This window comes from Hakea prostrata, chromosome 8, assembly GCF_041222555.1.
Source record: "Hakea prostrata isolate BN-2017 chromosome 8, UWA_Hpros_2, whole genome shotgun sequence".
NCBI lineage: Eukaryota > Viridiplantae > Streptophyta > Magnoliopsida > Proteales > Proteaceae > Hakea > Hakea prostrata.
In genome coordinates this window covers 52,487,819-52,513,044 of record NC_142607.1, presented here as the reverse complement: position 1 = coordinate 52,513,044, position 25,226 = coordinate 52,487,819, and the positions used below count along the sequence as shown (strand labels likewise).

The window sequence follows — 25,226 nt, the reverse complement described above, 5'->3', positions numbered from 1 at the left end:
TTTTTCCCTAATTTTACTTTTAGCAACCCCTATGTTGGAAGCAAGATGTTGTCTGATTAGATCACGAATTACAAATGTTTGGAAAAGCTCCATTGCTATTTCGCGAGGCAATCCACATCGATGTAATGAAAGGGAAGGGCCAATGACAATGACGGAGTTCGATCTATGAAAATCACACAAATGAAGGGCGATCAATATATGTTCCAATTTAAGCATCAACAAGACATGTATAATGTAATAGAGGAATCACCTTGGTCAGTAGGAGGAAACTTATTGATGATGGAGCCATGGAGGGAAGATAAGTAGTGGTTTTTATTGCACATATATTTCTGGTGCTAGTTCTAGAAGTCCCTACAGACCTTCTATAATTGGAATTCGGCTTCCTATTATCAACAAAGCTTGGGGAACCAGAGAGAGGTATGATCATTCAAGAGATCTAGTTCGGAAGTAGGGTTTGCTACTTAGATGTCGTGTGATCATTGACGGAAGAAAACCCCTTAAATCGGTGATTCTAGCGAGAAGAAGGTCAGGGACGGTTAACGAAATCGTGGTAAAATGGGAGAAGATGTCACTGTAGTGCTACTCTAGTGGGATTTTAGGCCATAAGGAAGAGAGGTGTCCCAATCTTTTTGACGAAAGTAGCTAGAGACAACAAAGAACAAAATGTAGCTCTCACCTAAGAGGTATTGCGTTGGACAAGCAGTTGGTTGCAGAGGCTGAATCCTTATGTTATTGCTTTTATGAACATTTTCACCGTTGAAATATTGCAACCAGGGCAGATAACACAAATGGAAGTGGAGAACATGCCAGAAACATAATGCCAACTAGCTCAGACACGGGGTCTTCGATTCCTTTCTCACAGGCATGGTAAAAAATTCGAGGGAAACTCAAGTTTCAACCGGGTGAAAATGGGAAACTTAGGTGGAAACTTGGGAAATTTCGAGGAAATCGAGGACTTTTCCGTACAAGTTTCGACATCAAGTTTCAACGAGGTTTTTAGAGCGAATTCCGGGGTGTAGATCACATTTGTGTATTTGCTAAGCTGTAGATGCTTCCACACAAGAGGTTGTCCACGCATCTTCTGAAATTTCCCAAGTTTCAACTAGCGAAATTTGGGAGGGGGGGGATTTTTTTCTCCTCATGAACCAGCTAGTCCAACTGGGTTGAACCAAGTTCGACAAGTTTCGACGAAATTTCGATCGAAACTAAGGACTTTTTTTGGGTCCCCATGAGTTTCATTTTGCATTTTCTAAAATGGAAATTTTCAATGGAAATTTCACAAGTTTCGATGGAATTTTGTTCTATGCTCACAGGTGTTTGGTAATCTAAATCACTCACTTAGATTAGGACCACTATTATGAAAGGTGGCATTATTATGGAAGGTGGCATGGAGATTACACTTACAACCAAATGCAATTTGGGCAAAATTTCTCAAGAAAATATATTTCCCCAACTCATCTTTTCTTGAAGCCAAATTGATAAACAACCCCTCATAGGCATGGAGGAGTATCCTAGAAGGAAGAGAAGTTCTCAAAAAAGGTTGATTTGAAGAATAGGAAATGGTGATCAAATTGATGTTAAAGAGGCATATAAGCTTCAAGTGAGGCAACAAGAGGTCCAAGAAAAAGAATTCACATCTTCCTCAAAGGTTCATAGCTGGGATGAAATGAAAAAAGAGCACTGGAGAGAAGTGTGGGATTGTAAAACACTTCCTAAATTTTGAAATTTCCTTTGGAGAGCCTGTAACGATTGTCTTGCTACAGGAACAAACCTCAATTCCAAGATGGTGGGTGTGGATTATTTATGTTGAGAGCGCGGCTTAGAAGAAGAAATAAGTTCACATGCGTTGCTTCATTGTGATTTTGTTGAAAAGGTGTAATTCGGGCCCCCTCTATTATGGAGAATCTTTGAGGATAAGTGTTGTTCATTAATGGCATGGATTTCCATGTGGAATGAATTTAACAAGACTGGACCTTGTGAAGCAGAAAACTTAAAAAGTCGTAGTTCCTTCATTGTTTGATGATTATGGAAGGCAAAGAATGATCGGGTGGTTGGAAAAAAGTGGAAACCTCAAGAGACAATTGACATGGCCTTGAGAACCCTTGCAGAATTTTGGAAAAGCCAAAAGAGAGGCATTTTGACTCCTCCTTCATCCGACAACAATGGGGATTAGAAGCAGCAGGTATGGCAACCCCCTCCTCCTGGTTTTTTCAAGGTCAACACAAATGCTTCATGGGTGGAGCCGTGGAGAAGACAAAGAAGGGTGGGGTGGGGGGGGGCAGGGTGTTACAATTAGAGATTCGGAAAGGGCAACCTTAGTAGCTTCTTCGAGTCCATGGAGATATAACTTAGTTGAAGAGTGGGAAACATTGGCTTTTAGAACCAGTTTGTGGGAGGCAGTGGCGTGTGGTTATGATTCAGTCCTCGTTGAAACTGATTACAAGCAATTGATTATGTACGTTCAAGGAGAAGTGCAACCACCAACAAGCTTGCAGCCTTGATTCAAGACATTCTATTTACTGCTAGCAAACTTGGACAATGCATTCCCTCTTCTAGGATTGCCTAGATACAGAACAATGGTTCATTCACTTTGTATCTATCTGAAAGAATGAAAGAAAGCATACACAGCAAGACCAAATCACATAAACCTAAAAATAAAAGATACAGAGTGCTTAACAAAGGTTACATCTACACACTGACAACATTTGACATTTATAACATTAATAACTGATCTACGTTCATAACATACAAGGCCTAAACCTATATTGTTCACGATTCTCACCAACAGCCCATAGATGACAAGCTACTGTACCACAACAAAGAACCCACAGAGAAAGGTACAGTGGCAAGGTCAGAAAGCAGGAAGGTAAGAATCCATGAACTGTTCTTACTTTCTACACAAAGGAGAGGTAGGTAGGATGAAGGAGGTACTAAACTTTTAACTGTCATGGTCAGTCTTCACCCCAAAAGATACACATTCTATCGCTTGGATGGTCTCTCATCATCCTCATCACTACCATCATCATCATCATCGGAGTCATCTTTACTTGATCTTTTCCTTTTGGTTGGGACTTCACCCTGTCCACCATCCTCATCATCACTGTTCCCGTCTTCTCCGTTAAAATCTTCTTCCTCTCCATTCTCTTCCGCTGGCTCAAAGTCACTAGCATCTTCCTCAACTTCAGCAGGACCAACAGGTCTTACAAGATAGTCTGTTCCCATGTCCTCCTATGTAATTATCATAACATGTCAGATAATGTGACAGCCAGAACACAAGACAGGAATCAAGCACAAATTTATCAAAAAGGAGCATAAGAAAAGTATGCACACTAATAGGCGATACAGAAGCAACAGAATTTACATTTTTTTTTTTTTTTGGGGGGGGGAAGGTTGGAGTAAATCATCAGCTCCAAAGTGAATACAATATACGTAAATGTTCAATAAGCAAGGTTTACGAAAGTTGTAAGAATACCAAAAGAAACATAGTTTGAGGGAACAATTAGACAACCAATTTCGTAACTTAAAGAACATCATATGCCAAAAGATAACCCTATCTAGGTGAACCTAAAACAGCAATATATTTATTAAATGCTCAAAAAGAAAAGAAAACAAAATGCAAGGAGAGAACCCAAGGAACATATTCAGTCCATAAAATGGAAACTTCTGTGCAACATGCACCCAGATCTCGAAAGAATGAGTAAATCCCCATTGTTGAGAACAGAGTTTTCAAAACTGGACTGCAGTGTGAACCGAAAAGCAGCCTGGTTCAGAATAAGCACAGTTTTGACAAGGGATAGATATGATGAATTAGTGTTAAGTTTCAAAAAGAACAATGATAAACCAGCATACTGAAGAGGCACCTAACACATTAGTTTTCGAACGGTGAACTTTTAAACCAGTTTTCAAACAGTGAAGTCAGAGTCAAGGCCATACCAAAGAGGGTAGGGTGGATTCCAGTTTATAAAACTATGATCGCAAAATGGTATTGATAGTGGTTCATAGTTTCAAAAGACATGCTAAAAGACAGTAGCAGCGACCAATGCCCACAGAGATAAAAAATACAGTAAGTCACACTCCATCGTCTGAGTTCTGAAATTTTGAGTATAAATCTCAAACTCATGCCAAATCAGATTCCAAAATTTGACAGGTTTTCAATATAGGTTCTAATAATCCTCAAATATGATGGGGGAAAAATAGACAATGACAAAGAAAACTACTCACTAAAACAGAACATATAATCCGTGTAGTTGAAATTAACAAAACTTAAACACCACAGTAACCCATAATACATAGCGTCACCCCCAAAGCTTCTGTATCTCCACTCCTCCCCCCCATAGGCCACAAAATTTTACTATGAATCAAAATGTTAAAACAAAGAAAGGTTTTATAGGACCAACCACAATGGCATGGTTTGGCTGGCTCAGTGCAAATAATACAAAATTGTGTATCCACTGCATAGGTCTCCACCACTGCAGGTCCAGGGAGGGCAGATCTTGGCACAACATTAAGATTGCTCAATTATTTAGAATGTATACACAAAGCATCCAGAAGAAGTCCAACATGCATTAGTAAGTAATAATTAAGAAACCAGAATGGAAGTTGCAGCCCAATTATGAACTAAATATATTGATATCATGACAAATATCTGAATATATAGCGAAGTTGACTTTCATTGGCTTCAGAGAGGTGAGCCAACTTCTGCCTGATCCTTAGGGTATGACGCTCAACCTCATGGGTGAACACGAAGACAAACAAAGTATTCTCACTTTTCTTGAAAGCGCTAACGAAAAGAAGTTGGTCTTGATTCCCGCTGAGCCCAGTTGGGAATTGTATACAACACCATAGCATGCCCAGTGCTTTCACAAAAGTCAACGTCTGACAGTTCAACCATATTTCAGACCCCCGAAAGCTGATACTAAAGTAAGGTTTTAAATATATATATATATATATATATATATATATATATATATATATATATATATATATATATATATATATATATATATATATATATATATATATATATATATATATATATCCATTTAACAATCATAAAAGGGAAAAAACTGGATTGCCATAGGTCTGGAGTTTCCAATTAGCAATATCTACACACATGGTAAAGCAATGCAAATTTCAGCAAAGGTTAAAATTTTGAAATTCTATTTTTTCTGTTTTTCGGATGATGAACTTTACACATCTCCGCACCCAAAGCAAACCAGCATTGAGAAGCACTTCATGATACAATAAACATTACTAACCTAAATAATTTGGTTTTCGACTCCACAGCCGGAACTGTATTTCTTTCCTAAATGTACGCCATCCAATAAACAAAATATTTAAATGCAAAACCAGGCTATGGGAACAACAAACGCAAAGAATAATAAATACATTAAGGAAAGAAAATCCCTAACAACTAGAAAGTAATTTTGAGTATTTCATTGAAAACCATGTAACACAGAAACAGCATGAGACAGGTTTAAGTTGACGACTAAGAGAGAGAGAGAGAGAGCAAGAGGGATACCAATCAGGTAATGAGGGGAAATACTAAAAAGATAAAGAAGAAGGTCAAGACTACCAAACATTGAAGAACCATTAAATTGATCATGACACAGAAGACACATAAAGAACCTAAACAAAAAGGGCAATGGCAGCGTTCATTTCTAGCCAACCACTGTGAACACAATTGATAGTTCAAGACTCAAAATTGAAGTCCAATATAGAACTCTTAAAACAAATGACTTTACTGGATACAGACCATCAGTCCAATATGACTCATAATTTTTTGCATGATCTACATATACTATAACAAAAAGATCTACATATCAAGTAGCCCTACAAGCTTGAATAAGGTATATAGAGGATCCTTACTTTCTTTTTGGTAAGTTAGAAAAGGATCCTTACTGAGACCTACCAAATGTGTGCATCCCAACTTCTTTGTATGCTTGTTTGGAGCACTACATGTATACATCCCAACTTCTGTGTATGTGCATCAGATGTAAAGTGGACAGTACTCTACTGAAAGGGCAACTAACTAGGTATACCACATTCCCTCAGAAAGACTAAACGTGTTCCCAACTTCTCCTGGTCCCCAAATTGGCAAAATAGGCTACAAACTACACATCATGTCATGAAAACCAAAAACAGAAAGGGGAATTAAAAGTTGCTCCATGCCAACGGTTGTGTCATGACAAACCCAGAAAATAAAAGCAGTAACTTAAAAGTTGCTTCATGCCAACCACAAAACCTATAGACAAGTAAAAATTAGCATGTTTCATGCTTTGTTGTACAAACAAGTAAACAGCAATATGAAGGAAGAGAATCACACAAATCCACCAAATGTTTACAAGGTAACTCTGGCAAAATATTTATATACCACAGTCAACTAGCATACATGTACAGAATAATGAAGGTCAAATAAGACGATTAAATAGAGTACCCCAAATCAGCCCAAAAAATTGCAGTCACATGTGAAGGTGTTACCAAGAACCACCATCAAGAAAGCTAAGGCTACTCCATTGTTTGAATACAAAATTGACTAATAGATACTATAAATAGAAGATCAACAAAAAGAAAGCCTAACATGGCACCTGCAGCTGGAATACAAAAACAGTAGCAGATAAACTATAAAGATTCTCAGTTTTTCTTCGTTCAACTAGACTAAGAACATGCTACAACTTCATCTATGGATACAAATAACAGAATATTTAAGTAGCTAGAGAATATTTATCATTGTAGAAATAATATAATCAAGGGCAAAAAAAATATGCAGTATACTGGGAAAAAGGATAACCATGTCAAGCTTAAAGCTTCTCTTTTTTCTTTTTCTTTTTTTTTTGGGAGAACAAGCTTAAAGCTTAAATCACAGTAAAGACCAACAGAAATTTATACTGAAGAGCAGGGACAGATAGGATCGGTAAAGATCTACAGATTGGACATTTTATTGCATAAAAACAAACATAGATTCAGGAAGGATCTACAGAGTAGAGAACTTATTACCTCTTCCTCTTCGCCATCATCGTCTTCATCATCGTTTTCGTCACTGTTGTCATCATCGTCATCGTCATCGTCGTCCTCCTCATCGTCTTCATCTTCATCTTCATCCTCGTCATCTACGGAGTAAACTTGGGGAGCAGCTTCAGAACGAGGAATCTCTTCAACACCATCGTCATCGTCATCCTCACCATTTTCATCATATTCATCGTTATCTTCCTCATCCTCATCATCATCATCTCCATCCTCCTGCTTCTGTCCTACTGTATCATCGTCTTCATCTTCACGGTCACCGTTGTCATCGTCGGCGACATCATCTTCGCCACTGATATCATGGATTTTGCCATTCAAAACCCTAACCTCCTTTTCTTTCTCTAATTTGTTCTCCGCATCCATGATCTTCATCTTCTGCGTAATTTAAATTTTTTTCAGCTAAAATCAAGGGGAAAAAAAAAACCAAATTCAAAATCAAAATCAAAATTTAGGGAAAACAGGGGAAGAGAATACAGGAATTTCTCCGAGCTTTTCCAGAAGCTCTGCAACCATGATCTCAGCCGTCAAAACACGAACTCTCGCAGATCGATGACGTGGCAACAGAACGGACGGCTAGTGAGGGATCTGCCGATAAGACTCTGTGTTCATGTGTCAATGAAGCTTTGCGGCGATAGATATCCCTCTTCTCACGTGTGGAGTTCTAAGTGTTAAACACCTTTAGGGCTAACGTTAGCCCTACCCAGGGGTTAGAATCTTACCTGCCCTAACCTGACCCTAGTTAAATTGGGCCCGAATTTGTGGGCCAAGTTTTACCGCCCTGATTAGCGTAAGAATCTTTTGATACATGCATCATCTCACACAGAGACGATGGGCCTCCATCTTTCTTTCTTTCTTTTTTTATGTAACCATGGGCCTCGCGTCTTGCCTAACCCTTTTATTTATTTTGGATATAATAGAGCTTTTTATATACAGGGAATAGAGATATTATATATACCATCGGTAAGAGTCAACCCACAACCTCTTTACTAAGGTACCATTTGTTTGTTGAATCTAACATGAATTCCAGAAGTGTGGCTTGTTTAATTCACTACAGTAGAAAATTTTGTAGAATTTAAGGAAGCTTGTTTGTTGAGGTGACACACTAGCTTAGTAACTTTTCCAACCCATCGCTTTTAAAGTCCCACAAACTATGTGGAATTTTGTAAAAAATATGAAAAACAACAAAGTGGGACCTAAATTTGAGATTTTTCTACAAAATCATTTCTTTTCTAATGTTCCCCAACCCCATTGACCACCTCCTTTTATTTATTTATCACTTTTTGAACTACACCACTGAAACAAAAAAAAAGGTAGTCGAGATTTTAACTGAACCACCACTTTAAATTTGGACCATTTGGAGCACTGAAGCAAAATCATTTTTTCTCACCCTATCTTTGCAAACAAACGGTGCCTAAAAGGTATTGGTCATTACTAATCAAGCAACCCTGCAAGGCTGCAATGGAGTACACCCATGGTTCCTTGTGTCGGCGATAAATCGCCAACACAGGGCGAAATATCGAGGTGTCGCTGGAGGGCGACACGATACCCCCCAGCGACACCGACTCAAAATTTTATCGGCGATATATCGCCGATGGTCGACTTTTTCGATGCATCGAGCGAAGATGACCTGTCGCACTTCGGAATTTGCCGGTGCTTGGCGTCGATGTCGGTGCTGGTGGAGGAGTAGGACTGCAGGAGCTAGAGGAGGTCATGTCGTTGGTGATCGGATCTTCCACCAACTGATATGTTTTCGTCAAGAATGGCGTCGAAACCGATCGCTGCAACATCTTCTCCAATTCCGAATCGAAGAAAAAAATGAAAAAAACCAGTATAAAAACCCTAACCTGTAGATTATTTTTTAAAACATAAATGAATTGGATCCATCGGCTTGAACGAAGCACTATGTCGGAAGACTCAAAACCCATTTCAAGATTTTTGGTCTTCTTCGCCTCCGAGCAACGACGATCAGATTCCATGACCAGTCACCTCTAGCTCTTAATTTCAACGACTTCCCCTGTCTGCAACCATTCTGGCTATTCACAAGAATCACAACTGTTCCGTTCACAAAATTCACAAAGAAAACAAACTCCAGCACTAACCCCTCTCTCTCTCTCTTTGCTCCTCTGAAACGATCTCCAAGAAGCCACCCAGATTCTTGCCCTTCTTGTTAAATCCTCTCAAATCACTCACACCTACTATGCCATAAGGTTTGTTGGTTCTACGCAAGGTACGACACATATCGATCACCAATCTGTTTGCTTACCTGCAGCAAATGCAAAGACGCAGAGGAGTAAGAAGAAGACATTAATGGCGAGCTCTGATTTTGGAAGAAGCAGGAACAGAGCATGAGAAAGAAAGAGAAGAAGCAAATCCGGTGTTTGTTTCCCATAATCAACAGCCAAATGTCGACCGACTTCTGGCGACATGTCGCCCGAGTCGCCAGGGTCCGACACGGCGACACGGGTCGACATATTGAACCTTGAGTACACCTTGCCTAATATTGATTAAAGGGAAAATGTCTTACTATTAAAAATTTAAATGACTATTTCCATTTTTGCGAGACGTTTTCCATTGATTTGAGACATGTGTAAAAATGTCAAAATATTAGAAAAAAAAAATAATAATAATATATATATATATATATAAACAAATTCTCATTTATATAGTATGAATTGAACAAAAGTTAATTAAGAATAGACTTTTAACATAATTTTTAGTAAAGTAGTGAGAAAAGACCTGTATATATAGTCCAGCGCTACTAACTTCAAGTCAAAATCTATAAATGATTTAATGAATTGATGGTTGTGGATTCACATTCTCTATCAATCAATTTCTTGCAATTCCTTGTAATACACTGCTAGGATTGTTGCTAGGATTATAGCACGTGGTGTTTTATAATATGATGGTCACAATTAGAACCCAATTAGAAACAAATTCCAGTGAATATATAGAATTTCTTCTAAATTGTTACTTTTCTTCGTTAAGTATAAATGTATAATTACATATAAAATTTCTCCTATTGGATAATAAATGTTAGGTTTCACAATCCTACTAGCAATTTATAAGAAGGTGATTTTTGATCAGGGAGGGTTTTCTGAACGCCTCAAAGCCATTGTGACTGAGGAGGCTGGTGGGAGAGTTTTTATGAGACTATAATTTGCTTTGTAATATCATTGTATTATTCCTTTTATATATATTTATATATTCTCTTTGGTTTCAAAAAAAATTTATTAAGAGACTTACAAGAAACTAAATTACAGATATACACCAAAGAGTAGGTCAAATCGATAATGATCAATATCTAGTAAAAGAGAAGTTCAAGATCCGATTCATTTTTATGATAATATATGTAATAACCACATCTCTAATATATATAAAATCTCCAGTTCCAAAATAATAATAATAATTTACAAAGGATATAGATCCTTGATTGCTTCCTTGACTAATTAATCAGACGGCATCAGAGACCACTTAGGTCCCACATCAGTATTTTTGTTTTTTTTTTTTCTCAAACACTTCAGTGGTCTATCAATTTGTGTTTGAAATGAATTCTGGAGCTGGATTCTTACCAAAAAGAATAAAATTCTCAAGCTAGATTATTATGGTACAGAAGCGTATCATGTGATCTTACGTTTTTGGTGAAGAAGTAACAATCCCTTCATTACCAGCCAACATGAGATACTTATCCTTCCTGGTAAGGTTGGTGCACTCAAAACCCAAAACTCGACCCAGTTCCTTCTGTACATCATTAGCAACTTCAAACCTGCTTGATCCAGCTCCATCATGACACGTGGACCATCCAGAAACCTTGTCAAGAAACTGGCCCCGGTATGTGGGACATGGGTTCATCAGGAAGAAAAGTGGGTCCAAGCATTTGAGCCCACCTGCTGTTGTGCCATAGAACATAGTTACATGAACATCCAAGGCCACTGGAACAATCTCATCACTCATCTCTGCAAATAAAGGACTAAACCTTAAAAGATAGGGTTCCCTACAAGTGGTTCCTTCTGGGCACACCACAAGATCTCCTTCCATCAACAGTTTCTCCATCATCTTTGAATCTTGATGTCTGTTTCTTGTTAATCTGACAGTTCTGATTGGTGCTAGAACCTCAGATACTCTACTCAAACTATATGTAACTGCAGTGAGAGGCTTTCCTAAGGCAACTGAAATGTAAAGAGGGTCCAGAAGTGTTCTGTGGTTGCACACATAGAGATAGCCCTTGCCCTTGGCCTTTGGGTCTTGTGTGGATGTGAGAGTTGAGTCACTAATGGTAGAGCCAGATGATTGGATTCTAATGCCAGTGAAGGCTAATATGGGGGCCATAAGCTTGTAAGGCAATGATAAGGCAACAATGGCTCTGAAGATGGCAAGGAAGAAGCCAAAGGGAACCCAAATGAACATGGTCAGTGTTGCAAGTGGGGTAGGTCTGAAAGCCAACCTACCATCATGGAAGATTAGTGGTTTGGGGTACTGAACCTTTGGTAGCTCATGCCAGTTTCTTTTCTCTGTGTCGGTTACCAAGTAGAGATTTTCCTTCTGCAACAAGAATGGTAAATTCCATCAATAAGTAATGCTTTTTTTTTTTTTTATTTTTTGATAGTGAAAGTTAATGCCTTTTGTGACAGAGACATTACACCAATTTAGAGTTTCAGCCCTAGTTTTTAATTAACATAATTCAACTCTAAATGAAAAAGAGATGGCAACCCAAATTAAGAACAGAATTTATGGAAACATGAAATTATATATGTATGAAAAACATGAGTTTAATGGCGTAGTTGTTTATGCTCCTCTCATATTTATCTATCACATATTAGGAGAGGAGGAGGATCCACCTCTAAATTTTAACAAAACAAAAATGAGGTGGAACCCCAGTGAGTCCCTAGTGAATTCCTTCTTAATATGTGGTATAAATGTATGAGGGAAGCACAAACTGCTACTTTGACGGACAGAGGATTTGGAATCGATAAACACAAATCTAGTCTAGAATGAATTATGAAATGAAATATAGATTTGATAAGCGAATGTTTTTGACGATTATTTTCTTTGAGCCCATTACATGTACAATTAGTCCAACTTTGACATTTTCACTGTGAGGTATTTGTTATTATCAATTAAGTCAATCATTTGACAAATATATATTTTTTATTATTTTCAATTAAAATAGATTTCGCCTACCAATACAAACACACAATTAAAAATTATATTAAAAAAAAAAAACTCTTAATATAAATTTGTTCTTTGATCTCCTTGGGTAACAATTTCTCTTCACCATATTCTACCTTTGTCTTTTACATGCAATCTATATGTTACCAACTATAATATCCAAGTTCACAAGATCCAAAACTGAGACATATTTTTAATTTAATTGTATTAATAAAAAAATTCTCTTTCATTTTCAAAAATTATTTTTAAATTAAAAAAAGAGCTTAGTGGTAACCAAAAAGAAAAAAATTGGCGAAATAGCATAATGAAAATTAAGATACACACAGGGAATACTTATATATGTTTCAGGAGTCAGACACATATCTGTTACTTGTCACTCATGCATGAATGGTGAATGTGACCATTTTTTGCTTTGATGGAATGAAATGACTCACCTTGCAGTAAGGGAACATCTTGTGAAGTTCATGACATTTGTTATTGTAGCTGTCAAGGACCACAAAATCAGAGCTGATCATTGTACTCTGGTTTTCCATAACCTTCAAAACTTCACCATTAAACATGATTTTTTCTTCCATTAAACCCAAATAGTAACCATGGAACACCTTCAGTTCTCTCCCCACAACACAATCAATCTCTAAATAGTCTTTCAAGAATCCTTCAACCATCACTGTGGGCAAACAACTAATTCCCACCTTGATTTTATATCTCATAAGCACTTCAAAACCTTCAAGCCCAACATCCTCTAAGAAGAACTTTGGCAACACAGCTCTCCCAACTCTACAGTTTTCTGTTCTGATTCCCAGAAAACAAACCATAACCATGAGGTTCAGACCCATTTCTTCACTAAGCATGAAACGGATAAAAGGGTACAAGAGGAGAAGAACCAGTGCCCTTAAGAGACCTCCAGCTTCAAAAGCCATAAGCATGAAGTAAGGAAACAAAGATGAAGATCTCAGCAGTGCTCCTTCCACATCAAAGATTATGGATTGGTTTGAAAACTCATCTGATCTGTTATGAGCAAGAGAAAGGAACCTCTGGAATTTCAAAGAGCTGACCTTTCTGTGAAGGAAACTTGGTGGTGGGCTTCTCAGTCTTCTGAGGAGAATTAGGGAGAAGAAGAGGAGAAGAGCTTTGAAAGAGGAGTAGAATTCTTTGGTACTGACCATAGTTTTCAGTTCTGTTAAAACTAAAAAGACACATGAACTTACATGGAATATTATGGGAGAGAATTTCCTTCTTTATAGAAGTTCATTTATTTAAAGACACCTACTTTTCTAATTTATTACGAAAATGGTACTATCATGTCTGCTAAGATCCAGCTATACGTACTTATGCTTGGATACTTTGACTTGTGCCCGTTATTACCCAAAAAGAAATAAAGAAAATTTGAAATTTTCAAGCTTTTTAATCATATTTTTCTTTAAATTTCCCAAAAGAAATAACCAAAAAAAAAAAGCTAGATGAAGAGAGACTCTTAACCTATAGCCTTTATTATATGCATTAGTCATGAACAGATCAATCAATAATTAATGATAAGAGAAATTCATTTTCAACGTGTGATTTGGATTCTCATCGGATTTACATGAAAGGTAATTAAATATATAATTTTGAAGAATAAAAAATTTTCACTATCATATTTCATGTTAACATAATAAAAGTGATTTGGATTATTCGTAACATGGAAAACACACGGTTTAACAATATGAGGAGTGTGGCCGAGTCAATAATAAGCTACTAGAAACTTCTCCTGCAACATTGAATTCTTTTAAATTTGATTTGAACAAGTTACCAAAGATTTGGGAAATTGTCCCTATATTAATTGGATTTTATGAGAGGTGTAGTTCCATTATTAATGTATTAATATTGTTGGGCTTGATTATGTGAAGCAAAATAATGTTAAGTTGGACATGTTAGCCTCCTTTGTGGTCACGTAAGTGAAAAAGAATATATGTGCAACACATGGAGAACGTAGACAAATACAATAGCTTGGAAGGTGGCTCATTTAAATTGATATAAATACGATGGTTGTGAAATTATGATTTAATGTCCTAGTTGAACAACTTTGGATGATCTTTCCTAAGAACCACCCATTTGGCATTCTAATGTGGTGTCATCTTTAAGAGAAGAAACACTTGAAGTATTTCATGATAAGATATAATATTAGTCAAGATATATCTATATTGTATTTCACTAATGCGATACATAACGATACATTTCTCTGTTTTTTTCTTAGTGGGTACACAATAAATTGCACTCAAACACATTGACCGGTACTATATAATCTCGATATGAGACGATATATCTCTAAAAATCACCTGACTGATGTGATACTAATATTTTAAACCTTGAGAAGTGGAGGGAAAGTAGATCATTAGATTTGAATTGAATTAGATTGGAATTGGTTGATTTTAACTTTGACTCCGGTTGGTTTGAGTTTCTAATTCGATTTTTGGGTTCAATTTGATTGCTTTTGATCTAGAAGTTGATTGATTTTGACTCTACTTGTATTGGAATTCATCACCGACAATCTAGTACAATAAGTAAGATGTGGGACCCTTAGGGCTCAACGTGTGGGGTATATTCGGAACATAAAATATAAATAAATCATGTTTTTTAAAAATTAAGGTTAAGAAATCGAAGCTAGTGTTCATGTGGAGAAAGATGGTGTTGTCGCACGCAGCAGCGTGTAAGTATAAAATAGTGGAGAAGAGATTCTCTGGTTTCAGCTTTATTTCTAACGTCAATGGAAGTCGGAGACTCGGAGGTAAACGAAGCTTGGCCAAGACGCGTAGTGCTGGGTTTGACTCGTTAATTACGATTTTCAAAATTGACTTGTCAATATTTGACTTTACAACATTTGACTGGTCAAACTTTTTACCCAAAACCTAGTACAATTGTCCAAGATGAGTGTGGATTGACTATTCTCCCGACGGTGTTACAACTACAAATTATATGGAACCCACAATTTAAAAATAATAATATATATATATATATATATAATAAAAAAAAAAACTTCATTACCTAAATCCTATGGGTCTGTCTGTAATTTATGGTCAATAGCCATTAGGGGAGATGATCTGGACACGTCCAAGATTATCAATCCATTGATTGAGAAACGAGAAAAAAAAAAGGAAATTATAGACTTGTGGTGTGTCATGAAGTTTGTGTCGATCCATTATAATGTCTAAGGAATTACTTATGCATTATTTTTTTTGGTCATCACTTCTTGTACAATCATCTTAAGTTTGCTCATAGATCTTTTAATTCTTTCAATTCTAGATTAAATTACTTCTTCGTACAATGGCATCTACAAGCCTCCGTTGAATACGATCATACCACATCAAACAACTTTCTAAGAACTTATCAACTATTGGGGCTACTCCTAGACCAGCTCGAATATGACATTCTTTATCTTATCCTTATTGATTTTGTTACTTATTCATCTTAGCATTTTCGTTTCAACTATACTAAGTCTATCTGCAGGATGTTTCTTAATAGCCCCAACACTCTATACTTATGCCCTAAATCCACATGCAAATGCCATCGAAATTGCCGATTGATGGTTGTGTTGGTGTGGAAAATAAAATCTCATGATCTACAAATGGCTGAGGTTCCAGAAATGAGACCTCTTCGGGTATGAGAATGGGGGATTTAGAAGGTTTAGAGTCGGATATGAGACAAAAGCTTTATTTTTTAGTACACCTTGTGATTTTGATACTGATAGTTCAATATAACTTAATGACGTGACAAGCATCTAAGGTCAATGCAAGGTTGGTAGAGTGGTAAATAGATCTATACTTCTCAGTGGAGAGGTCATGGGTTTGACCCTTGCGAACGACAAAGCTCCCCTTCCTGAGGATGTAATTTAGGTACACGCAAGCTGGCTCGGATGAACCTCAAATACCCAAAAAAAAAAAAAAAAAAAAAAACTCTCAAGTACTTGTATGAGTAGAGGATTCAAGATGTAAGCCATCCATATTATGTATAAAAATAGAAAATGTTATTATCAATGGTTGGCTCAGCTAGCAAAATAATTTTTTTTTAAGAAGAAACATATGTTTTTCCTTCGCCCCCAAAATTTTTAAACGAAAAACCTCAATAATTAACGATCCTCCTATTAGTGTTAAAAAGAACCGGTTGGCCATATGCATAATTAACACCTCGGAGCAATAATTAATGATATGGTTTTCCATACGTATAATATTTAGCAATAATTAACATCTCTTAATGAAGAGCGATAAGTCTGATTTTCACTGCCATACATAAAAAAGTTCTTTTGGGCAGAAAATAATAATTTGGGATTAGGCTCCATTTAAGTTGATCGTTGAGAATTTCTCACCAACACATCAAAATGGACAAGTTCAGATTCTTTTGAAAAAGCAAAAGAAAGAGAAGCTTAGATTCTAATGCTGGATTTTTTTTTAATTGATTTGCAAATGAAAGAAATAGTAGGAAGTGCATCTGAAATTTCAGATGATTATGAGAGGTTATGATGTGATATCTCAATTGACATTGAAAACCAACCTTCCCAAGTTGACATTAGCTTTTTTTGCAAATCCAGCTCCAAGATTGCTATAGATTTAAGTGAAGAACTTCAAGTTATTTCTCAATTTTTATTTTTTCATGAAAATAAGAAAATATTAATATAGTAGAGATAAGTAAAATATACAAAAAATCTCCATTAAGTTACATAGGTTTACTTCATATTCATCTTATTCTTACAAGTTGATTCTCTATTAAACTGAAATTATTTTTTGCTACATCTAGTATGATAATGATAGTCTCTTATTTAAAGGCAATAAAACGAAGGAGGTCTTGAGTTAAAAGTTTAATACCTACCCCTTTATATACCCCTCCCTGAAGTCTTGAGCCCTGGTCGTTATGAGCAGAACAATTTTTCGCTGAATTTCGGTGATTTCGCCCCCTAGCGAACCGAAACCAGGGGGCGAAACAAGATTGGCTAGAAATCAACGATATGTCAGCATTTCTCCCGATATATCGCTATCGGAAAATATCATTTTTTTATTTTTATTTTTTACAATTTTTATGTTATTTCTTACAATTTTTAAGTGATTTCTCTCACGATTCTATCCCAATGATTCAAGACTCAAAAGTTATTTACCAGGAAGAAAAAAAAAAGACTCAAAAGTTAATGTGTTAAATGTAATTAAGAGGAGAATCTACATAGAATAATTTATAGATAAGAAGACATTTTATAGAAAAATCTTTAAGATTAATGAGTAATCTTACCAACTATATTCTAGTGATTTAGTCCTCAAAAGTCAACATACCAAATGTGATTAGGGAATAATATATACATGAAATAATTTAAATTATGAATGAATTTTGTAATAGAATCTTCAGAATGAATGGATAATCATTCCAATTATGTCCGAATGATGTAGGCCTCAGAAGGTAATATGTTAAATATGACTCGGTATGAGAATTTAAATGGAAGAATTTATAGGAAATAATTCAAATTATCACATATTTGCATTAAATTAGAATAGGCATCAAATTTACCAAAATTATTGACCACAAATACCCAAAACTGGGGGCGAAAATTTTCAAATGGAGGGGGGCGAAATCTCAACAATATTTCACCATTTCGCTAGGTAGCGAACCAGGCAAGATGAACGAACTTTCGTTCATTGGTTATGAGAAAAAGAATCGGCACTGAATGCACGCTTAGACAATGATAACACAATTTTGTCATTCAAATGGGTCCACTTTATGAAAGTTCACAGATAGATAAACCCTTCTTAAATGTGTGATAAAGGAATATGTATCGAGGATAGAAGATCCCAATTCGTTATTAACATTCAAATAGACATCCATTATGGACTCCCGAAGGCCAAGTGGTGGCATTAAATGTGCAAGACTAAAGCAATTTCCGATTGTTGGATCCGAAATTTTGGTCGAAATTTCAATCTCGACCATTGAAAATCAATGGCCGAGATTAAAAATCTCAACAGAGATTTTGATTTGGTGGCTGAAGATGTTTTGCTTGACAGTCCTGCACATTAAATGCTGAGGACTGAAGGTCCCTTTGTCACCATGGATACAGAGAAATAACGAGTTTCAAAGAATTATACATTGTGGGCAACCATTAATTCTGATGGAACATTAGCCAACCGTCCACCTTCTTTGAATTAAAATATTCCTAAGCAGTGCCTTGTGTTGCGTGTTAGCTTTATTCTCATATGGCAACTCACGAAGGCTTCATTAATGGCTTTCACAAGGAGAAAGAAGTTGAAATTATCAACTCTCACTTGGAATGGTATTGGCTTCTTTGGTTTGAGTGCCCAACCATACACTCTAGAGATTGGATGAAGATGATGTCACAATACAGACTACAGAACCAGTAATAAATTAAGACAATGAATTAAAAGGAATTCCTCAACAATACATTCAGTGTACAAGCCACAATCCCACAAGGAAAACAAAGTGATAAGATAATTGACAACTCTGATTTTTTTGGTAAACTAAAAGGGCATGCAGTAGTGGCACTCTTGAGCCTCCATAGACAATGTTTGGACTTTCGAGTTCAACCTATACAAGCATTAGTTCTGTGAGCTACCAAAGCAAACACATGCCCAGTTAACGTAGCGACGTAGTCCCACCGGAAGCCTAGTATAATCCACATAAGCCGGAATTGAACCCATACCTAGGTCGAAGAGCATACAACTGTCCAATGTGAGAAACATAGGAGTAGAGGAAATTCAAACCTGGGACATAAGGTCTACCAAACACCTGGAGTGAGCTAGGGACCACTAGACCAGCACCTCTGGTGGTAATTGACAACTCTAATTAGGGAACAAAAATGTGGCTGCAATTGTGATATGCATGCTGAGTTTGGAATAATTCTTTTCCCCTTTAGATTTAAGTAATGAGTACGATTCTTTACTTGTTAGAGATGGGTTTCCATGTAATGTATATGGAGAGATATGAAAAGAACAAAGAACCCTACGTTAATGAGGATCCAAACTATTTACAAGTATTGTCAAATTTTACATCAGACAAGTACAAATTCTAGGCTCTTGTGCACATCAGGAACATCCCCTCCCTTCTTGAACTGTCAATCAAATATTATAGAATACGAAATACCACATTTTAGGTATCAGGATTGTTATATACCGAATTGATATTGACACTTCTTGGACCCCGTAAGTTAGATGGACACACATTGATGATGTGCTCAAAATCTTCTGGGACACACACATGTACAATTTACATCAAATCAATAGCCAGCCCAGGAGGTACTTTCCAGATCACCTGAATCCTATAAAATGACCCAAATCATACCCCTAGAGCCAAAATTTCTAACTAAACGCTTCTTTCATTTGGCGCTATATGTGGGAAATAAGGATTTCCACCAAACAGCAGATTTACTGAAATCAAAATGAAAAAGTAATGGTGTCCAGATTGCTATTGACTTGGTTTGGAAGATGGACCAAAGATAGACCTTTCTCCTAAACATTTGGTGGATGGATGCAAAGGGAACACAATCATCTATCATCACTGGCGGAGGATCCCAACTCTTTGAAATCAACCCCTTTCCACCATTGAAGCAGCAACAATAGATGCTATCAGCTTATCAGACTACTCATGGCATACTCACATCAGTTTATGATCAACATTTGCCATGACCAACCCTAAACCAGAGTGGATATTCGACTTCTCTGGCTGTTTTGGTGGTCTGTATAGAGTTTCAAAACCAGGGAACTACAGGAAAACTGGTCACTGTTCAGCCTGAAGAACCCTAAAATCCGCCTAGAAAGGCAGAAATCAAGAGAAGCTTGGCATAAAGTTTTCCAATCCAATTCTGACTAGAAATGAATTCAGATGACTCCAACAATTCTGCTCGAATAGACTAACAAAAATATATACATAATCCATATCCAAAGACTCAAACCAACAACCTAGATGGCAAGAATGTAATCTGAATATTGAACTAGAAATTATAAATCAAATGTTCCAACCACAGTCAAAACTTGGTTGACTGTATTACTAGACATTGTTATATGAGCACAGTACTATCATTCCTAAGTCCATTATCAATCAGTACCCAAGAACAAATGCTATAAATATATCCTTATTATTCAGGGTAAAGCAACTTACCCTCATTACGCAGACATTGTCACATATATACACAACCGAAGTCATCAAAACATTTTATCAAAAAATGGAAGAAAAAAAATGTCATTAAAACATGCCGTTAGGAACCAAAACTGGCAAGGATACCCAATGTATATCTGCTGGAGAGGCCTGATAATACCTTCCAAATTCTCATTGGCGTTACATCTCACCCAGTCGCTCTACTCACCTCCCCAGGAGCAGACCCACCAACCTGTTCCACAAAACTGCAATGCAGAAAAGAACAAAGGAGACATCAGCAGAGTCACCAGAATATTTCTGTGGAAATGCTAAGTGACAACTAAAACATAGCCAATGCTCTTAAACCATTCAAAAAGATTCTTGAAATGTTGCAATGCATTCAGTTCAGGAATGGAAACAAGGAATTTTAAAACTTACTTGGGTGATAAGGTGTTAGGTCCATTGGCACTACTGGTAGAAAAAGTCTTATTATATTGTGCTAAAATCAATCCGTTTGCAGCCTGATGGGATCCCTGGGAACTAACACTTGAGCTGCTTTTGGGACATATTCCTGCAACGAACATGTAAAAACATGAAAAACCACTTGACGCGTGGACATAGATAGCCCAAAACATTGCAAGCCAGTCAAGTGGTCAAGGCATAGAAATTCTGGAACGTGTATAATTTAAACCACAACTCCCTCTCACACAACCAGTTTCAGAGAACATATAATGCACTAAAGATGCAGTTAAAGAATGAGATAGGAGACTAAAGAGCCATGGTTTAAATAACAAGGGAGAAAACTTAAGATCAGATACAGATAAAGTCAATGACGAAGGGAGACTCAAGAAGTGCAATTCATTTGTTAAGTATGAGGGTCCTGTCTTAAAAGAAGCGTCAGCAGAGAATTCAAGTCCACCAAATAGATTAATTGTACAATTTGACATGCATCAACAGGCATCAGGTAGAGTTGGATTCTAAGCATGACATGCTCCATATATCACCTTATGACCCTGCTATAGAAAATATAAAGAAAATACCTGTAGCCCATCTATCAGTAGAATTAACAGTCAATTCATAGCAGGCCCAAAGACCTCATATGATTTCAACAAACGAACTTAGTATTCAAATAAAATTCATCGATGAGACAGACACACACATGGGAAGGGAAATTAGCAAATTACTAGGTTATGGCCCAGTGTCTCATGGACTCTTCCACGCAGTTTTAGAACTACTCTCAAGATATGCTGGGTCCAACCCCCAATTAGATTTTCTAACATCACTGCAATCTCATTAGTTTTTTCACCCTTGTTTGTGGAAGAGATCTATCTAAGGTTTTTAATTAATGATGACACAGTAGAAACTTCTTTAGGTCTTTGAAAAGCATAGCAATATAACATTGACATAAGCTCCTACCTAGTAACATGTGACAGAAGAAAAGCCTATAACTTCTGCACAGTCCAAAAAACATCAAGATGGTAGGAACATATTATTTTCGAGTCAACAAGGGTCACAGATGGGATAAGATATCCAGGATGTTAGCTCATAACCTCATACATTTAGATTACTGAAAGCTAAACAGAAGTAACATAAACAGGTTGACATCTTAGTTGCATCAAACATCACTGTTGATTAACATGGGGACTTGGTAATTTTGTTTCTCTACAACAGAAGAAGAGCGACAAAGTTCCATGGGACATAATTGCAAGCTGAAATATTGTTATCATGATGAATGAGAACCAAGGAAACCTAAAAGCTGAAATATGTGAGGTAAAGTTCCAATGTCAAAACAAAAAGAAAAAAAGTGGGTGGTTGTGTGTGTATATATATATATATATATATATATACAGCATTTAAACTACTTGAACGCTTTTTAAGTACGATAAACAACACGAAAACTTGCATATGAACAACTCATATGCAATGATCCAGCAGAGTGGGAGATCAGCGGAGAAGAAGGAACACCTGAATACTTTGCAACACACTCAATTCACCAAACAGGTTAATGTGCAAGATGAACAGAAATTTATGATACCAACATTTAGGAATGACCAGCACGGTGATGCCCAGATATACCAACAGAAATTTAACTACATAAGCAGATGATACAATCTAATAGAAAATTTTGCCTTTGGAAACTTGCATCTAGAAACTTAGTTAAAATATCCTATTCATTCAAAGAACAAAACTAAACAATATTTTATGATCTAAGGGTTTGGATCAGACGCTCTGATTTCTGGTCTAGAACACATAAATGAGATCATTGAAGATGCAAAATATTCAAGTTTAAAACACAGATATGCTATCCAGCACCTATACTACAGGGATAAAAAATAACCACCTCATTTGATTTCATCTGTATTGTAACAATGATTTATGTAAATAGATTCATCAATTTAGAACAGCAATTGGAATTAATAATAATACACAAGAAGGTTAAATTCATTAGTGGTACTTTCTGCAACCCTGAGTCAATGATTTACCAGCAAACCAAACAGTAGAAAGCAAATCAGAAAGAGATTATGATAAATTATAGAAGAAACAGGCAGAAATTACAAGTAAAGATGTACATGGAGAAGTAAAGAGCCACCACAAACTTCAAAAGACTACGTTACCTTGAAAAATGATTACAAAGCAGAAGAGTATGGTAATGACCATAGCAAAGACACTGCCACTAGATGATGGTGCCTTGGCCGCTTTCATCTTTTTAAATGCCTTCATCCGCTCATTTCTGGCCCGCTTCAACATAGCAAGCTCAGAGAGCTCTCGGATCAGTTTCATGTCAGCAGCATCCAATGATGGACCTCTGGGAGGTCGTGGTGGCTTTGGAGACTTTTTAGAGCTTTTAGTTTTGCGTTTTTCCTTCACCATTTGATTTTCACCAAGGCCCAATGGTTGTTCTCTAGAACTTTTGTCTGTTAATGTCTCCGGATTCTCTAGACATGCATCAGCAGAACTTGAGGCATTGACTAAATTTGCAAGATTTTCAACTTTGATAGCACCATCAAGTTTCACAAACCCATTCCATACCTTCCCCAACAACTTCTTTGTTGGGTTAGCATCAGTACATGGTTCTGGACTTCCTTCTTCTTCACTAGAAGTCCCACTCCTACCACTTTCAAGATCAATTGAAAGATCTATTTCTCTGAAACCCATATGACCAAATACATAAGCCCACCGTTGTCCCCCACCTCTTAGCTCTGCCCTCTATGCGGATTTAATTCAGTACTCAAGAAAACTTGATACTGATAAACCTACACAATTTAAGTTTACAGTTTAGTCTATCTTTTCTTCTTCACCTCAAAGAAATTGAAATACAAATTTAAGAACTAAAGAGTAGATTGAAACCACGAAACAGAATCCTGCTTTGGAAAATAAAAAAGAATTAAATGAAATACAGCTGGAACATCCTTTTCTAAAACAAATAAAAGCAACTGAAAGTCAACAAATCGAAAATGTAGACAGAAAACAAAGGTAGAAAACGTAAATAAAAACAGCATAATGCTTGAAAAATAGCTGAACCGTTCAATGCAGCATCGAAGGAGCTAAAATCCCAGAACAACCCGATAGGCAATCATAGGAAATTGAACCAGAGACCCACAATGAAAAAATAGAGAAGATTAGCCAGAAACCCATATGTGGGTTATCAACTAGAACAGAAAAGGATCAACAATTTCACAGAAGATGAATCAAAGCCCAATATTAAGCAGAAAAAATAGTGAATACAAGTCCAACCTATAGATTATTTTAAAATGTCAAACCAATGCGAGAGAAGAAAAGAGGGCAGGGGAGGCATGCACGTACCTTCAAACAAGAACAGGCAAGCCCTAGATCAAATGCAGACATGAAAATGAAGAGTGACCTCCTAATAGAAAACCAGAGCTTGACAAGATCTCAAAAACCATACAATGAGCGGGATTGGGATGCGATGTTTAAGGAGGAAATTTTCATAATTTAAAATTCCAGCCTCCCGGAAGTCAGACGTGATAATTGAAAAAAAAATCCAGAAATTAAGATTTGGAAAACGAAGAATTCAACTGGAAAGAGAGAGAGGAAGTGAGGGAAACGGATATTCCGGGGGTTTTGGATCCTCACCTCGAAGAAATCTTCCATAACGTCAATAGACTAATAAGATTCAATTATATAGAATATTTTAATCAAAGAGTTACTATAAGTTTTTTTTTTTTTGGTAAAAGTTACTATAAGTCCAATATATGCAATTGCATTATAATATTTACACGTGGCTGAATCATGTCATTGGGCACTCATTCATGGAAGATTTCTTCGACAGAAGAACAATCAAATCCGAGTTCGGCCCGTCGTTAGGAGAGAACAATATGCTCCCCTGGTGGTTTTGAACCACAGTACCACACAATATGAGTGTGGGCCCAAATGAGGTTTATCAAAATTTTTGTTTCTAATTTTTTTAATATTTATAAATGAACCTACCCCCAGTGTATGGCTCACAACCGAGAGGGAAGCACATTATCCTTCCCTAATGGGGAGATGATATAATCTCGTAGCCAAATCCATATTCCAAGCTGAAAAGGAGCTTTGGTTTTAACAATCGACCCATTTGTGTACAGATGGTTGAAGCATTGCTCTCTTGGGACCGATGATCCACATCATGAGTGATTCCTTTTCCTAGAATTCATTACAATATACTATTAAGATTGTGACACTAACATTTTATTATCCAATAGTCACAATTAAAACCCTTTGCTACAATAATTTTTTTTTTTAAATAAAGAATCGCGAGGACATTTTTTTTACAGTTAGGAAGCCAGTCTCTTTCTTTTACTCCATATCTCCCTCTTATTGGCAACAAAATTTCTTTTGTTATTTTTCTTGCGGAGCTAAGATGCTCAGACTAGTTTATGCACACCTCGACTAATTCTTAAGAGGAAAAAAAATCCCAACCCAAAAAGATTCCAATTCAA

The 25,226-nt window shown here is 36.6% G+C and overlaps 3 protein-coding genes across 3 annotated transcripts; all 3 read right to left on the bottom strand.

Annotated features, from left to right (window-relative positions):
• Positions 1–2,451: 2,451 nt before the first annotated feature.
• Positions 2,452–7,671, bottom strand: LOC149008549 (uncharacterized). Its single transcript, XM_089166750.1, has 3 exons — positions 7,498–7,671; positions 6,997–7,398; positions 2,452–3,228 (listed from the first exon to the last, which is right to left on the bottom strand). The coding sequence occupies exons 1-3, from the start codon at positions 7,534–7,536 to the stop codon at positions 2,980–2,982; spliced, it is 690 nt and encodes a 229-aa protein (XP_089022876.1). The 5' UTR covers positions 7,537–7,671; the 3' UTR covers positions 2,452–2,979.
• A 2,979-nt stretch (positions 7,672–10,650) lies between these two features.
• GPAT3 (glycerol-3-phosphate acyltransferase 3) lies at positions 10,651–13,376 on the bottom strand. The gene is made up of 2 exons (XM_089167252.1): positions 12,624–13,376; positions 10,651–11,562 (listed from the first exon to the last, which is right to left on the bottom strand). The coding sequence occupies exons 1-2, from the start codon at positions 13,353–13,355 to the stop codon at positions 10,651–10,653; spliced, it is 1,644 nt and encodes a 547-aa protein (XP_089023378.1). The 5' UTR covers positions 13,356–13,376.
• Positions 13,377–19,132: 5,756 nt separating this feature from the next.
• LOC149008547 (uncharacterized) lies at positions 19,133–24,382 on the bottom strand. Its single transcript, XM_089167170.1, has 4 exons — positions 24,091–24,382; positions 22,902–23,540; positions 20,725–20,857; positions 19,133–20,552 (listed from the first exon to the last, which is right to left on the bottom strand). The coding sequence occupies exons 2-4, from the start codon at positions 23,440–23,442 to the stop codon at positions 20,495–20,497; spliced, it is 732 nt and encodes a 243-aa protein (XP_089023296.1). The 5' UTR covers positions 23,443–23,540; positions 24,091–24,382; the 3' UTR covers positions 19,133–20,494.
• Positions 24,383–25,226: the final 844 nt, after the last annotated feature.